This window comes from Cebus imitator, unplaced genomic scaffold (genome assembly GCF_001604975.1).
Source record: "Cebus imitator isolate Cc_AM_T3 unplaced genomic scaffold, Cebus_imitator-1.0 Scaffold70, whole genome shotgun sequence".
Taxonomy (NCBI): Eukaryota; Metazoa; Chordata; class Mammalia; order Primates; family Cebidae; genus Cebus; species Cebus imitator.
Window position 1 is genome coordinate 3,565,153 of NW_016107385.1, and position 16,151 is coordinate 3,581,303.

At 38.1% G+C, this 16,151-nt stretch overlaps 1 protein-coding gene across 3 annotated transcripts in view; it reads right to left on the reverse strand.

Moving 5' to 3' along the window:
• Positions 1–16,151, reverse strand: part of INO80 (INO80 complex ATPase subunit) — a 131,931-nt gene that overhangs the window by 69,366 nt on the left and 46,414 nt on the right. For all 3 annotated transcript variants that reach the window (XM_017530985.2, XM_017530984.2, XM_037739439.1), the window contains exons 14-19: positions 15,017–15,112; positions 6,836–6,895; positions 5,628–5,770; positions 3,372–3,456; positions 1,974–2,091; positions 630–715 (exon numbers count right to left, since the gene is read on the reverse strand). In XM_017530985.2, the coding sequence (XP_017386474.1) occupies positions 630–715; positions 1,974–2,091; positions 3,372–3,456; positions 5,628–5,770; positions 6,836–6,895; positions 15,017–15,112 (588 nt within the window). The remainder of the gene's footprint in view (positions 1–629; positions 716–1,973; positions 2,092–3,371; positions 3,457–5,627; positions 5,771–6,835; positions 6,896–15,016; positions 15,113–16,151) is intronic.

Sequence of the window (16,151 nt, forward strand, 5' to 3'; positions counted from 1 at the left end):
AAAAAAAAAAAAAAAAACCCAAAGCCAAAAAACAAATAAACAAGATACTGAGAGACGGATCACCCAAATATTTTGTGTGCATCTTGCTTGTATCCATATTCTGACAAATTAATTCTTTGAAGAAGAGAGACAGACGCACACAGACCACTGGAGATATCTGAACACTGACTAGATATGTGATGCTAACACGGAGTTACTCTTTTTTAATAGGTGTGATAATGGCATGTGGTTAGGTGGTGTCTGACAAAAAACAAATCGTTTATAGAAATACACATGAAAATGCTTTATAAATAAATGTTTATTTATAAAGCACATCTGGGATTTGCTTTTGAATATTAGACAGGTAGAGTTAATGATTGTTGTCACGGAACAATGGGTCAAGGGGATTCATTCATTATACTATCTTTCTACTTTTGTAATGCTGCAAAATCTCCAGTAAAAAGCACTTTAAAAAAGAAAAAAGGTATTTTTTTCCTCAATTATTTGCCTCATTTTAAGTCCTCTTTGATCCATGCAAGTTTAAATGTCTTCCTTCAAAGAAACTTCAACATATCAATAAATTTTCTCCCTGGAATCTTAAGTTGGTGCCTACTGAAGCTTAAACACATGAGGTCTTCTTCTTTCCTTACCTTGTCAGATAATTCATTTTCCACATCTTTCTTGATTCTCCTCAGCATAAATGGCTTCAAAATCATGTGTAAGCGAGAAAGTTGATCTGAAATGCCAGGAGGCCCCCAAATAATACATTATACTGATTTCACAAAAACAACAGAAACAAATACCACATTCATCTCTCACTAAACTCTTCGAAAATCCTTTGGCTCAATGATTCTCTGAAAGTGGACTGAAACTTTTTCCCAAGTAGGAAAGCAAGGGATTTAAACTTTCTATACCATCCTGCTATAGTCAATAGGGTAAATGCATTAGGTTCTATTTAAAGTAGAATTCATTTTTAAGTTTTAGGGACATTTTATTAGTAATAGGGTTATAAGCCTAACAAAAATTATCTGGGACACCCACTGTTCCCCAAAAATTATCTTCCAAAGGATGTCAGCAAATTAACAACTCATAGTGTAAAATCACATAAGGACTTTTCTAATAGTGAAAAAGCTCACGTCTGTGTAATAAACGCTCCAGAATGCTCTTAAAATCAGGGAGATACTATTAAATAAGATCAAAAGTATTGATAAGGTTTAAAATGCTCACAATGGAAGCAAATCCTAATATACACAGAAAATAACAAAAATGATCCTTCTATTATTTCCTGTTTTTATTATAGGAAAAAAGCCTTGACCCATTACAAAAAGAATTAAATATGAATTTTTCTTTTTTTTTCTTTTCTTTTTTTTTTTTTTTTTTTTTTTTTTTTTTTTTTTTTTTGAGGCAGAGTCTTGCTCTGTCACCCAGGCTGGGGTGCAATAGTGCAATTCTGGCTGACTGCAACCTCCGCCTCCCAGGGTTGAGCGATTCTCCCGCCTGAGCCTCTTGTGTAGCTGGGATTACAGGCACCCGTCATCATGCCCGGCTAATTTCTGTATTTTTGTAGAGATGGGGTTTCACCAGGTTGGCCAGGCTGGTCTTGAACTCCTGACCTAAACTGATCTGCCCACCTCAGCCCCCAAAGTGCTGGGATTACGGCGTGAGCCACTATGCCTGGCCAATATAAACTTTTCAAGATCCAAATAAAAAATGAGGATTTTGCAAGGTAAAATATACTACTTTATGAATCATGCCTGCTATGCCTTGATTGGTCAAGACTATAGTAGTAATCATCTAAACTAGTCCTTTTCTGACTCTGTTAAATACGTACAAAAATCATAATTATTTTACAAGCAAAAAGTTCCGCCCCCCCCTCCCCAATTTGTCCATGTATACTGGAAGAAAAATTTATCAAATAAAATAAAATATGCAATTATGTGTTTGCCTACACCGATGGGTAGATAGGAAGAAAACTAACTCATAATACTACTCACTCTCATCAATAGCAGATTTGTTTTCGGCATGGCTCTCAATGTCCTTGGAAAACCATTCATTAAATTCCTCGTGTGAATCAAATAATGTTGGCATAATGAAATGCAGCAAAGCCCAAAGCTGTAAACAAAGACAAAAATGAAATAGCTGTACAGCAACAAAAATGACAGTGTGTGAGGATGTATTAGGATAGAGAGAGAGAGAGAAAAAAAAAAACTGCAGGTATATTAAGTGTGTAACTGCCTAGACATGCATGTGTCTGTGTGAGTGAAAGAGAATGAAAGAATTCAACTACATGCTTGCCTCATCAACCAAATCTAATTTTATTAGGTGCTACAGCAAAATGTGATTATTTTTCAACTAATTTCAAACTAAAAGTTTGAAAGTGCAAGTCATGCTCAGATTTTGCAATGGGATAGTGTAACAATCTTCTTATAAAAATCCATTCCATAATTGAACACAACCTAAGGTAGGATAACTTGCTACCAATAATCCTAGATTAGGGGTTAGGAAATTATGGCCTGTTGGGCCAAGTCTGGTCTACCATTATTATAAATCAAGTTTTATTGAAACATGGTCCTGGCTATTCACTTATATATTGTCTAAGGGTACTTTCTTAGACAAGTAAAGTTGAGTAGTTGCAATCATGACTGTATGGCCTGCAAACTCTATAAACTATATACTATCTGCCAATTTCTATAAAGTTTTCTTCTTTTTGGGGGTGGGGTGTGGGGTTTGAGACAGAGTCTCACTCTGTTGCCCAGGGTGGAGTACAGTGGCACGATCTCAGCTAATTGCAACTTCAACCACAGGATTCAAGCAATTATCCCAACTCAGCCTCCGAAGTAGCTGGGACTGCAAGTGTGCACCACTACATCTGGCTAATTTTTTTTATTTTTTGTAGAGTTGGGGTTTCACCACGTTGCCCAGGCTTGTCTTGAACTCCTGGGTTCAAGGGATCCTCCCATTTCAACCTCCCATGTTGTTGGGATTACAGGCATGAGCCACTGCGCTAAGCCTCTATAAGGTTTTCTGATCCTTATTCTAGATGATCAATTAATTGCCCCCCAAAATTTTAGCTCCCCTCTGTGTTAACAAATATTATCTTTCAACTCAAGCAAAAACAAGTCTCTGCAATTAGCTGTTTACATTTTCTAATGTAAACTGTATTTATTACATAAATACAAAAGAATACAGTAATTCACTGGCCTTATGCCAGAGAATAAGGAAAGAAGAATGACACCTATGCCTAAAAGATGACTTAGGGCAAGTCTTTTATATGGGGACTATAATTTATACAAAGCAGTAGCACTGCAGGGGAACAGGTAAAGAATTCTCTGCTCTGCTGGAACCCTTCTGCTTTATGAAGATGTAAACCTGGGACCTGGACTAGTGCCTACCTCTGCCATGGTGTTCTGAATTGGGGTCCCGGTTAGCAAAAGACGATTCCGACACTGGAACTGTAAGAGGATCTTCCAACGAACACTGTTTAATAAAATAAGTTACAAATTCATGTTAGCAACAAATCATTCATTAATTATCCTACTGAGACCCCATACTGACAAAAACGCCTTCCAAAAAACTAACATTCAGAATCAAGTACTCCATCATGTATTCAACTGTAAAACATTATTCAACAAAGCTGAAAACAGGAAACTTCCAAGGAAAACAACTCCTCTCTACTGAAAACATGGTATTAGGATTTAGAAAAAATAGCCTCAAATTTGCAGAGTAGGATCATTTCTGGCTATATAAACTCTTCTATTATCTTTAGTCAGTTTTGCTGACATAAGTCATTTAATTAGAAAGTACATATCTGTAGTATACAGTGCTAAAATTATTAACCTGTGCACTTCCAGTATGAGTTTGGAGGGGGCAGTTACAGGGGAAGTGTGTGAGAAGAAAATGTAAAATGAATCTTTGTTGCTCCTGACCACAGGCATATGCTCCTTCAAACAACTGCAGTATGCCAGGCATGGTGGCTCATGTCTGTAATCCCAACACTCTGAGAGGCTTGAGTCCAGGCATTCAAGACCAACCTGTGCAGCACGGAGAAACCACGTCTCTACCACAAATACAAAAAATTAGCCAGGCATGGTGCACCCCAGTAGTCCTAGCTCTGAGACTGAGGTGGGAGGATCCTTTGAGACAGGAAGGTCAAGGCTGCAGTGAGCCCCAACTTCGCCACTGCACTCCATCCTAGGCAACAGAGCGAGAACCTATCTCAAAAAAAAAAAAAAAAAAAATGCTGTAGGAAGTAATGCCTTTCTGAGGATAGAAGCTTCCATAGGAAGCCAGGTGCAGTGGCTCACACCTGTAATCTCAGCACTTTGGGAGGCCAAGGTGGGTGTATCGCCTGAGGTCAGGAGTTTGAGACAAGTCTGACAAACATGGCAAAGCCCCATCTCTACTAAAAATACAAAAATTAGCCGGGCATGGTAGTGAGTGCTTGTAATCCCAGCTACGTGGGAGGCTGAGGCAGGACAACTCCTTGAACCCAAGAAGCAGTGGTTGCAGTGAGCCAAGGTCATGCTACTACATTCCAGCCTGGGCAACAGGGTGAGACTCTGTCAAAAAAAAAAAAAAAAAAAAAAAAAAAAAAAAAAAAAAAAAAAAAAGAAAAAAAGAAAGTTCCACAGAAAAGATCCAGCCAGTTAATATGGACCTCTATCTAACAAAGTGCTAAGGACCCAAGACTTAATAAAAATACATCAGACCTGGGGTTTAATATCCCTAAGTAACACTTGATATTCAGTTTGGGACCTCAAAGGTATTGGAATATTTTAAACACATAACTTAACATTTTTTTTTTTTTTTTTTTTTAAATAAAGATGGGGTTTCACCATGATGGCCAGGCTGGTCTTGAACTCCTGACTTCAGGTGATCCACCCACCTCGGTCTCCCAAAGTGCTAGGATTACAGGCGTGAGCCACCACACCCGGCCTAAACACATAACTTAAAAGTATTCTTGGAGATCTGAAAACCATCCAGGAACTGAGACAATCTACATAAAAAAAAAAAGAGTACTCAATCCACATAACCTAACATTCTACTTCCTCAGAACTCCTGTCTAAAATAATAACTTAAAGCAAGGGCAGAGACTCCTTCCTGTACAGAAATTTTCCCTGAAGAGACAACATGTAAAAATGTCACCTTCTTTTTAAAATTTTTTTTCCTTTTGGACCCATGTCACAGAAATTATTTTGTTTTTTACAATTTTATTTTCTTTTGGACCCATGAAAAATGTCACATTCTTGAGAAGGAGATAAAAGTTGATAAAAGTCTTGGTATTCTCAGCATTAACATTTGTGTTCCATGAAAAAATTAAAAAGGGAATTTATGCCTTCTGATCAGGTACATGACTGATGCAGAGACCACATTGTGTCACATTCTTAAATCTCTCATATATTGGACAGGTGGCTCATCCCTGTAATCCCAACACTTGGGGAGGCCGATGTGAGAGGATCGCTTGAAGCCAGGAGTTCGAGACTAGCCTGGGCAACAAAGCGAGACCTTGTCTCTATAAAAAAATAAAATAAAATAAAACTCCTCATATCTTCATTCATATATACACGTGGATATATGTGTGTATGTATGTGTGTATGTGTATATGCTTAACCCAATGCATTGAGTTTGGTTTCTACTACTCATGTTACCTGGAACTACTCTTGAGCGCCTGAGCCTCATCCAGTACCATGTATTGCCACTTGACCCGCTGGAAATACTTTACATCCTGCACCACCAGCTGATAGCTGGTAATAACCACATGGAAGGGGGCATCCTGAGTGTAGAGGGTCTTCTGTAAATATAAAAGGGGAAGGGTGAAAAGAAATACCTAATAATTCATAATTAGGAACTGATGTATGGACTGTTTTTCTAGGGCCAAAATGTTTAAGGCGGCCCTGAAGATGTGCTTCTCCCATATGATAGGGAGATGTGCAGTGAAGTGTACCATGCTGTGGGGTTTTCTTTCTTGTTTTATTGTTAAGATAGGGTCTCGCTCTATTACCCAAGCTAGAATCCAGTGGCATGAGCATGGTTTACTACAACCACAACCCCCTGGGCTCAAGTGATACTCCTGCCTTAGTCTCCTGAGTAGCTGGGACTACAGGCATGCACCATCATGCCTGGCTAATTTTTTATTTTATTTTATGTAGAGACAAGAGTCTCACTATGCTACCCAGGCTGGTCTCAAACTCCTGGGCTCAAGCGATCCTCCTGCCTCAGCCTCTCAAAATGCTGGGATTATAGGCACCATGCCCAGCTACTATATCTGTTTTTAAAGCAGTCACGTTACCACGAACTATGCTGAAAACTAGTCTTCAGCTTACTAAAGAAAAACAATTCTGGCCAGGCATTGTGACTCACGCCTGTAATCCCAGCATTTTGGGAGGCCAAGGAAGGACGATCGCTTAAGCCCTGGAGTTTGAGAACAGCCTGGGCAACAGGATAAAACCACATCTCTAAAAAACCCCATAAATTAGCTAGGCATGGTGTCGTGCACCTATAGTCCCAAAAATAAGCTGGGCATGCTGTTGCGTGCTTGTAGTTTGGGAGGCTGTGGTGGGAGGATTGCTTGAACCAGGAGGTCAAGGCTACAGTGAACCATGATCATGCCACTGCACTCCAGCCTGGGCAATAGAGCAAGACCTTGTCTCAAAAAAAAGATTCTTAGTTCATCCTGGAAATCAAGTCCAGCTGATTGCCTACAACAGAAAAAGGATTCTATCAGCAAAATAGTCACTTGGTCACTGTCCAGAAATATGTAATAGATAAGATTTTGTCTAAAAGAAATTATCCACATCAATTACAGAAATAACGACTGCATGTATGGTATGTATGTATGCAGTAAGTAGAATGTTACCTGACTCCAGAACCTTCTGATGACTTTTCTATCATGAGGATTTCCCCAATATGGTAGCACCTAGAAAAAGGGCCAATATACACATTACTTTCTATCGATGATCTTAAAAGTATCATAACAAATATGTAATTCAGAACAACTTAAAAATAAACTAATGATTATTGAAAGTCCTCTCCTGCCAATGGTGGAATAAGTGGTTTAACCAACCCTGTTGTCCAAATAAGCATACACACACACACACACACACAATTCATTTGTCTGAAGGCATAAAACAGCTACTGAGACAATGGACAATTATGAAGGCCCAAATCAGAAAAGAATGGAAACCCAGAGAGGTAAGCCTAATATGTGGTATGCTTTCCCACTGATGGTACCATTCCATTACAAAAGTTCTAATTGAGAGGGTATGAATCTGAGGAGACTCTTTAGGAGATGTAAGACAAAGAGAACAAAAATTGTAGTTCAAGGAAAAAGACTCTTGTATCCAGCCACATCCTTGGCTTTAAGTTGGAACTCAAAGGCTAGAAGGTAGTAGTAACAGTAAACATAAACTTGTCTTAATAGGTACAGAGTCCTAGCCTCAAAACATCTGAATTCCTGACCAGACTAAGCAGGCTTTGAATAATTTGCATTCCCTCAGCACCCCCAAAAATTACTAGTGGCAAAAAAAACACATAAATCCTTTCTAAAAGAAAACAGTAGTAAGAGTCCACACTTAATGTCTATAGTTTTTCCTATACAATATCTGGCATAGCATTAAAAAATAACCAAAATACGGAAGGACCATATCACATGACTGAAAATTTACACGAAAGATAACATACACAGAGGAAATTCAAATAATAAAAATATTAAAAACAGACTTTTGGCCAGGTGTGGTGGCTCATGTTTGTAATCCTAGCAATTTGGGAGACTGAGTCAGGCAGATCACCTGAGCTCAGGAGTTTCAGACCAGCCTGGGCAGCATGGTGAAACCCAGTCTCTACAAAAATACAAAAGTTAGCCTAGTGTGGTGACATGCACCTGCAGTCTCAGGAACTCAGGAGGCTAAGGCAGAATTGCTGGAGCCAGGCAGAGGGTGCAGTGAGCTGAGATTGTACCACTGAATTCCAGCCTGGGCAACAGAGTGAGACCTTGTCTTAAAAAAAAAAAAAAAAAAAAAATTTAAAAATGCTAATTTGTTAATGTAAAACAAGACAGAGAATTTCAGTGGTAAGTTATAAATTATAAAAGAACCAAAGAGAATTCTTAGAACTGAAAAATATAGTAACTAAAATCAAGAAATTAATGGATGGATCTAAGGACAGATTAGATAAAGCTGAAGAGAAAATTAGTGAACCAGATGACAAGGCAGAAGAAAATATCCAGATTAATGCACAGAAAAGCAAAAGGAGGCAAGATTTAGCACTTTATCTGTGATGTTTCTAGATGTGGTTTTCTTTTTCCTTATCCCTGGACCTCATAGTGCTTCTTTAATCTGTAGACTGGTACCTTTTGTTGTTTTGAAAAACTTCAGCCAAATGGAAGCAAAAATATGCAGAAAGAAATGAAGATTAAGAAAAACTGAATATGTAATATGAATAAATCTATATATAAAATGTATAAGCAATAAAATATCTCATGGGGTTTAAAATATAAAAAGCATATAAAACTTACAGCATGTAAGTCTAGACAAAAGGGATGTAGTTCAAGTATACTGAAGTCTTGATATTATCCAGTCTTTATATTATCTTAATTCATGTTTTTTTTTTTGTTTTTTTTTTTTAAAGTCAAGAAGGCATGTTTTTCCCTTAGATTATCTACTTGAGAATAAAATAGGCCAAGTGTGGTGGCTCGTGCCTGTAATCTCAGCACTCTAGGAGGCTGACGCGGATGGATCACTTGAGGCCAGAAGTTCAAGACCAGCCTGGCCAACATAGCAAAACCCTTTCTCTACTAAAAATACAAAAATTAGCTAGGCAAAGAGGTTGCAGTAAGCAAAGATCACGGCATTGCACTGAAGTGTGGATGACGGAACCAGACTCTGTCTCAAAAAAAAAACAAAAAACAAAAAACAAACAAACAAACAAAAAAGGAATAAAATAAATATATGATTAATGCTATGGTTTGAACATCTCTCAAAGTTTATGTGTTAGAAACTTAATTCCTAGTGTAACAATATTGAGAGGTGGAACCTTTCAGGGTAAAAAGGTCATGGGGGCTTTGCTCTCATGAATGAACTAATGCCATTATCACAGTATTCCCCCTCAACCCAGGCTCTTTGGGGTGATGCAGCAAAAAGGCCCTTGTGAGATGAGGGGCCCTCACTCTTTGACTTCTTAGTCCACCTAGAACTATAAGAAATAAATTATATTTCTTATAGTTTAATTATAAATAAATAAATATAAATTATATTTCTTATAGTTTAATTTATAACTTTATTATAAATTACCCAGTTTTCTGTGTTTTGTTACAGCAGGGCAAAACTGACTAAGACAAATAGTAAGCTAAGAGAGGGAGGGAGAGCAATAACATTTATCAGTCCAAAAGGACATAAGAAAGGAGAGAAAGGAAAAAACTGGGACATACATTCTCAGGATATCCTTAGCACTATATCATGAGCCAAAAAATTTTTTAAAATAGGGTGAGTGCGGACGCTCACACCTGTAATCTTAGCACTCTAGAAAGCCGAGGTGGGCAGATCACCTCAGCTCAGGAGTTTAAGACCAGCCTGGCCAACATAGTGAAACCCCAACTCTACTAAAAATACCAAAATTAGCTGGGCATGGGGGTAGGCGCCTATTATCTGAGCTGCTCTGGAGGCTGAGGCAGGAGAATTGCTTGAACTTGGGAGGAAGAGTTTGCAGTGAGCCAAGATCACGCCACTGCACTCCAGCCTGAGTAACAGAACCAGACCCCATCTCAAAAAATAAATAAAAAAAAATTAAAAATTTTTGCCAAACATGAATAGAGTAATGCCAAGAACAAAAAAAAGAAAACAATTTAAAATAAGGAAAAAAGAAAAATTCAACAGGTGCCACAAGTAGAAAACAATTAGCAATACATCACCATTTACATTAAAGCACAAACACTCCCAATAAAAGGCAAGCAATACACCTTAAGGCCAGGCATGATGGCTCACCACTATAATCCCAGCGCTTTGGGAGGCCAAGGGAGGCAGATCACTTGAGATCAGGAGTTAGAAACCACCCTGATAACACAGTAAAACCCTGTCTCTACTAAAAATACAAAAATTAGCCAGGTGTGGTGGCGTGCACCTGTAATCCCAGCTACTAAGGAGGCTGAAACAGGAGAATTGATTGAACCCAGGATACGGAGGTTGCAGTGAGCCAAGATTGCGCAACTGCACTCCAGCCTGGTGACAGAGCAAGATTCCATCTCAAGGAAAAAAAAAAAAAAAAAAAAAGAAATATAGCTTAAATGATTTGAAATGATTAAAAGTAAAGGGAAGAAAAAGATTCCATGTAAAAATTAAACAAAGATGCTCTCACATTCTGTATTCAGAAAAAAATTAACCAAAGAAAAAATATATACGACCAGAAAATATTGATTTGCAGCCAAAAAGTGTTTAAAAGGAAAATTTCATAATAATAAAAGGTTCAATTCACCAGAAAGATGATTATAAATGTGTTTACATCTTATAGCCTCAAAATACATAAAGCAAAAATGGACAGAAGAGAAATGGACAAATCCATAATCATGGTAAATTTTAATATACTTCTCTCAGTCAGTGTTAAAATAGCCAGACAAATCAGTGAAAATATGAAAAAGCTGAACAAGTCAACAAACTTTGACCTAATCAACGTATATGCAACACTGCAATAAACAAGGGCAGAATACCTATAATTTTCCAATACCCAGGGGATATATAAAAACTGACAAAATGCTGCATCATAAAAATGAGGTTTCAACAAATTTCAAAGCATTAAAGTCATAAAAAGCATGTTCTCTTACCAATGTGAATTTAAGCTACCAATGAATAATAAGACATCTAGACAATCCTCCATTCTTTGAAAATTATGAATTACACTTTTTATTTTTTAAAAGAGGTGGGGTATCACCCTGTTGCCTAGGCTGGAGTACAGTGGTGTGATTATAGCTCACTGTAGCCTTGAACTCCTGGCCTCAAGTGATCATCACACCTAAAAATACACTTATAAATAACCTGTGGATCAAAAAAGAACTTGAAATGAAATTTAGAGATTATATTGAACTGGAAGACAATGTATATGTGACACAACAAAACTTTGGATGACTAAAGTCATGCTCAGAAAGCAATAAACAGCCTTAAATGTACATATATTAGAAAATGAAAATCAATAATCTAACCTCCATTTTAAAACATCAGATTTTTTTAAAAGCTGAAGGGACATGGTGGCCCATGCCTGTAATCCCAGCACTTTCAGAGGCCAAAGTAGGAGGATCGTTTGAGCTCAGGAATTTGAGACTAGCCTGGCCACCATGATGAAACTCAGTCTCTACTTAAAATACAAAAATTAGCCAGGTGTGGTGGCAGGGTCCTATAGTCCCAGTTACTTGGGAGGTTGAGGCAGGAGAATCGCTTCAACCTGGGAGGCAGAGGTTGCAGTAAGCCACAATCATGCCACTACACTCCAGTCTTGGCAAGAGAACAAGACCCTGTCCCAAAACAAAAGTAGAAAAAGCGTGCAGTGTGGGGCTGTGTTCCAATATGTATGAATTCCAATTTTATATGCCATATCCTATAAAATTTTATTTTTATCAATAATTTTAAAATGTAAAAACTATTCTTAGCTTACAGCCATTCAAAAACAGGTGGCAGATACCTCAATAAGTAGAATTACCACGTGACCTAGCAATTCTACTCATTAAGTACATACCCAAAAGAAGTGAAAACAGTAAAAGTGTTCAAACAAAAACTTGTACAGGAATGTTCTTAGCAGTATTCACAACAGCCAAAAGGTGGAAACAACCCAAATATTCATCAACACATGAAAGGATAAATGAAATGTGATATATACACACAATGGAATATTACTCAGCCATGTAAAGAAATAAAGCACTGATACATGCTACAACGTGGATGAAGCTTGAAAACTTTAGACTCAGTAAAAGAAGCCAGACAGAAATGGCATTCTCAAAGCGTTCAGAATAAGCAAATCCAACCACAGGAGGCAGATTTGTGGTTGCGAGAGGCTACCGCACGAGGGAAATAGGAAATAACTGCTTAGTGGGTAAGGGCCTTCTGTTTGTGGTGATGAAAAAGTTTGAAACCAGATAGCAGTGATGGTTACACAACATCGTGAATGTACCTAATGCTACCACATTGCACTTTTTTTTTTTTTTTTTTTGAGATGAAGTTTCACTCTCGTTGCCCAGGCCGGAGTGCAATGGCGCAATCTTGGCTCAATGCAACCTCCACCTCCCAGATTCAAGCAATTCTCCTTCCCCAGTCTCCCAAGTAGCTGGGATTACAGGCATGCATCACCAGCTGCAGCTAATTTTTTTGGTATTTTTAGTAGGGACAGGTTTTCTCCATGTTGGTCCCGCTGGTCTTGAACTCCCAACCTCAGGTGATCCGTCCACCTCAGCCTCCCAAAGTGCTGGGATTACAGATGGGAGCCACTGCGCCCAGCCCATTTTTTTAATAAGCTTGGTCTGTAGGCACACATTACCATGTCCAACAAATTTTTTGTAGAGACAAAGTCTATGTTGGCGAAGCTGTTCTTGAACTCCTGTACTCAAGCGATCTTCCCACCTCGGCCTTCCAAAGTGCTGGGATTACAGGGATGACCCACCAGGTCCAGCCCATTTTTAAATAGTTAGAATGGCAAATACTATGTAATATGTATTTTGTTACAATAAAAAATATATTGAGGCACTAGGAAAAAAAAAAATCAGGCCAAATGCAGTGGCTCATGCCTATAATCCCAGCAATTTGAGAGGCCACGGTGGGATGACGGTATGAGGCCAGGAGTCAGAGATCAGCCTGGGCAACAGAGCAACACTTCATCTCCACAAAATTAAAAAAAAAAAAAAAATGCTGGGTGTGGTGGTGCACGCCTGTAGTCCTAACTACTTGGGAGGCTGATGTGGGAGAATGGCCTGAGGTGGAGTTCAAGGCTGTAGTGAGCTATGATCACACCTCAGCACTCTACCTTGGGAGACGGAACAAGATACTGTTTCTAAGAAAAAAAAAATCAAGAGAGGGGGCAACGCCCACAAGCTATATTACCCTAAACTAGACTATCAAAAGAAAGTTCAACATGCAAATGATAGCTCTGTTTCATCCATACTTACAAAGTCAAAGGAAAGGTATCAATAACATTAGTAATAGCACATTGCCATCTATACACCAGTGGAAGAGCTACTGAAAAAAGTGATTGGTGAAAAAATTTTAAGACCTTTTATTTTTCAATATTTGCATTATTCAATATATACTGAACATTATATGAAAAAAAAGAGGCAGAAACAGATGGTGATCACCATATTCCACAAGGCAAACAATTCAAGAGAAAATACTCAACAAGTTGCATTAGAATTATCTCATCATCTCAGCAAGATGAAAATGAGTCAGTCAAGTTAAAAGCTATATATCCTAATGCTCCTTGTACAGTTTCTACATCTACAATTTAGCCACAAAAATGGGACGACAGTCATAAAGCTGCCTTAAAGTGGGAAATCTCAGTCGATTTCCTATTCCATACAAAGCATATGCCAGAAAAATAGGTGTCTCACATTTCCACCCTACCCCATGCTCTTTAAACTACATGAAACCCATCTCTGTTACGGAAACCCAAAATCACAGAGATCATGTGAATATATCTTGATATATAATCTCCAAACTATTATCCTAACCACGCAACTTCATTACCATATGCCCTAAGAAACAGAACACATATTTTACTCATTTTCAACCCTTTTAAATCGCAAACAATGTAATAAATCCTATCCATTCTTTCTTAAATTCCTCCAACTTTTCATAACTAAGCAGCTGTTTAAATCTTATCAATGTCTTACCCAACCTGATGCCACATACTTCCCTGCTGATCACTTCCAACGTCAACCTGAATTCTTTACCTCTGAATTGGTTAAATCAATGTTTACGTTATCTACCTCTGACATTATAAACTGGACTAAGACTAGAGATCAGACTTTAGAGAATTGAGAAAATGAATTGGCTGGGTGTGGTGGCTCGCACCTGTAATCCCAGCACTTCGGGAAGCCGAGGCAGGTGAGTTACCTGAGGTCTGAAGTTTGAGACCAGTCTGAGCTACATGGAGACACTCAGTCTCTACTAAAACACCAAATTGGCCGGGTGTGGTGGTGCATGCCTGTAATCCCAGCTACTTAGGAGGCTGAGACAGGAGAATCGCTTGAACTTGGGAGTGGAGATTGTGGTGAGCTGAGATCATGCTACTGCACTCCAGCCTGGGCAACAAGAGCGAAACTCCATCTCAAAACAAAAACAAACAAACAAACAAACAGCCAGGTGTAGTGGCTCATGCCTGTAATCTCAGCACTTTGGGAGGCTGAGGCAGGTGGATCACCTGAGGTAAGGAGTTTGAGACCAGCCTGGCCAACATGGTGAAACCCAGGCACTACTAAAAAATACTAACAATTAGGGGGACATGGTGGCAGACACCTGTAATCCCAGTTACATGGGAGGTGGAGGCAGGAGAATCACTTGAACCCAGGCGGCGGAGGTTGCAGTGAGCTGAGATCACACTGTACTCTAGTCTGTGCGACAGAGCGAGACTCCATCTCAAAAAAAAAGAAAGGAAAAGAAAACAAAACATTTTTTTTCAAGTATTAAAAAAAAGAAAATGAATTATTTACAACAGATTTGAATGAAAAGAACGATACCATAAATGACAGGATGTGTACTGAAGGTATCACTCATCAAAATCTATGTTAAATCAAACAAGGTAGATGTTTTCTATTACAGCAATTTGAAATCAAACAAGGTAGATGTTTTCTATTAGGGCAGTTTGACCGGGAGTATCAATTCATGAGGCTAAATGCAATATGCACTCATTGCTCCCATCAGTAACTTTTATAATGAATGTATGCAAGTTATTTTGGAAACAATGTATGAAATTTAAAACTATTATGAGTAATTAAATTAGTAAGGTAGCAAAGGGAGAGTCCAAAAACTTACTTTAAAAAGCAATAGGTTTTTTTTGTTTGACTGATATTTACCTTAAATTTAGGAACAAATCTAGTAAACTCCTGGTGCCAATTGTTAAGTGTAGACGCAGGTGAAATTATTAAGAAAGGTCCCCAAATGTTCTCTCTCTGCAACAGAAAAACTGAGTCAGTCAACTATACGACAAGGTAAGGTATTTAATTCAAAATTGTAATTAATGACAAGAATGATTTAAAAAGAGGAAACAAATAACGAGAAACAGTGACTAATTCCCAAATCTGCACATTCAATAATAATATCCTGTGTTAATAAGAACATAATCAAGAACATACTTTGAGAAAAAAATGGCAAGAAATTATTCCCTCTTCTGACCTCTTATAGGTCTTAATTTATATCATACACGAAGCATTTCTGATACACTGACTTGTGTGTATTGTTTTTACTATACTAGTTATCATGACAATATTACAGTTATTTAATAGGTCTGATGTGACTCCATTGGGTGACCCCAGTTCATACATGGAAATTTGATAAGGGGGCCTCGGCTTGATTTCCATCTGTATATCAGAAAGATTTATCTTTGTTGAAAGAGACCTGGGATTATTATATTGCTGCTTGGTCCTCTGAATGAAGTTATCAAATTCAATGAAACAGTATGGTCTGACAGCAGTATTTGTCTTTATCATGTTATAAGTAGTAATGAACTCCTTCTGAAGCTCATCCAGCAAAGAGATGGCCAGAACATTTGGGTAATTTTCAGTGCACAACATCATGTAGTTCACTCCCAGAGAGCTAATAAAATTAATGTTATAATGTCCAGTTTTCAGCGTACATCTATCAGGAAGTTGAGCAAGTTTCCTCGAGAGCATTTTAAAATACTTTCTGCACTCCTGCATTCCTGTGCTTTGTTCATAATCAGTAGAAGTGGATAGAGCTTTTTTTTTCTTCCAGTATTTTTACACATACTTTCTTATTTAATTCTTATAAAATTCCTATAAAGTAGATATTGCCTCCATCTTATAGAAGAGAAAAATTTTTTTTTTTGAGATGGAGTCTTGCTTTGTCACCCAGGCTGGAGTGTGTAGTGATGCAATCTCGGCTCACTGCAACCTCTGCCTCCCAGGTTCAAGCAATCCTCCCATCTCAGCCTAGTAGCTAGCATTACAGGGATGCACCATCACTCCTGGA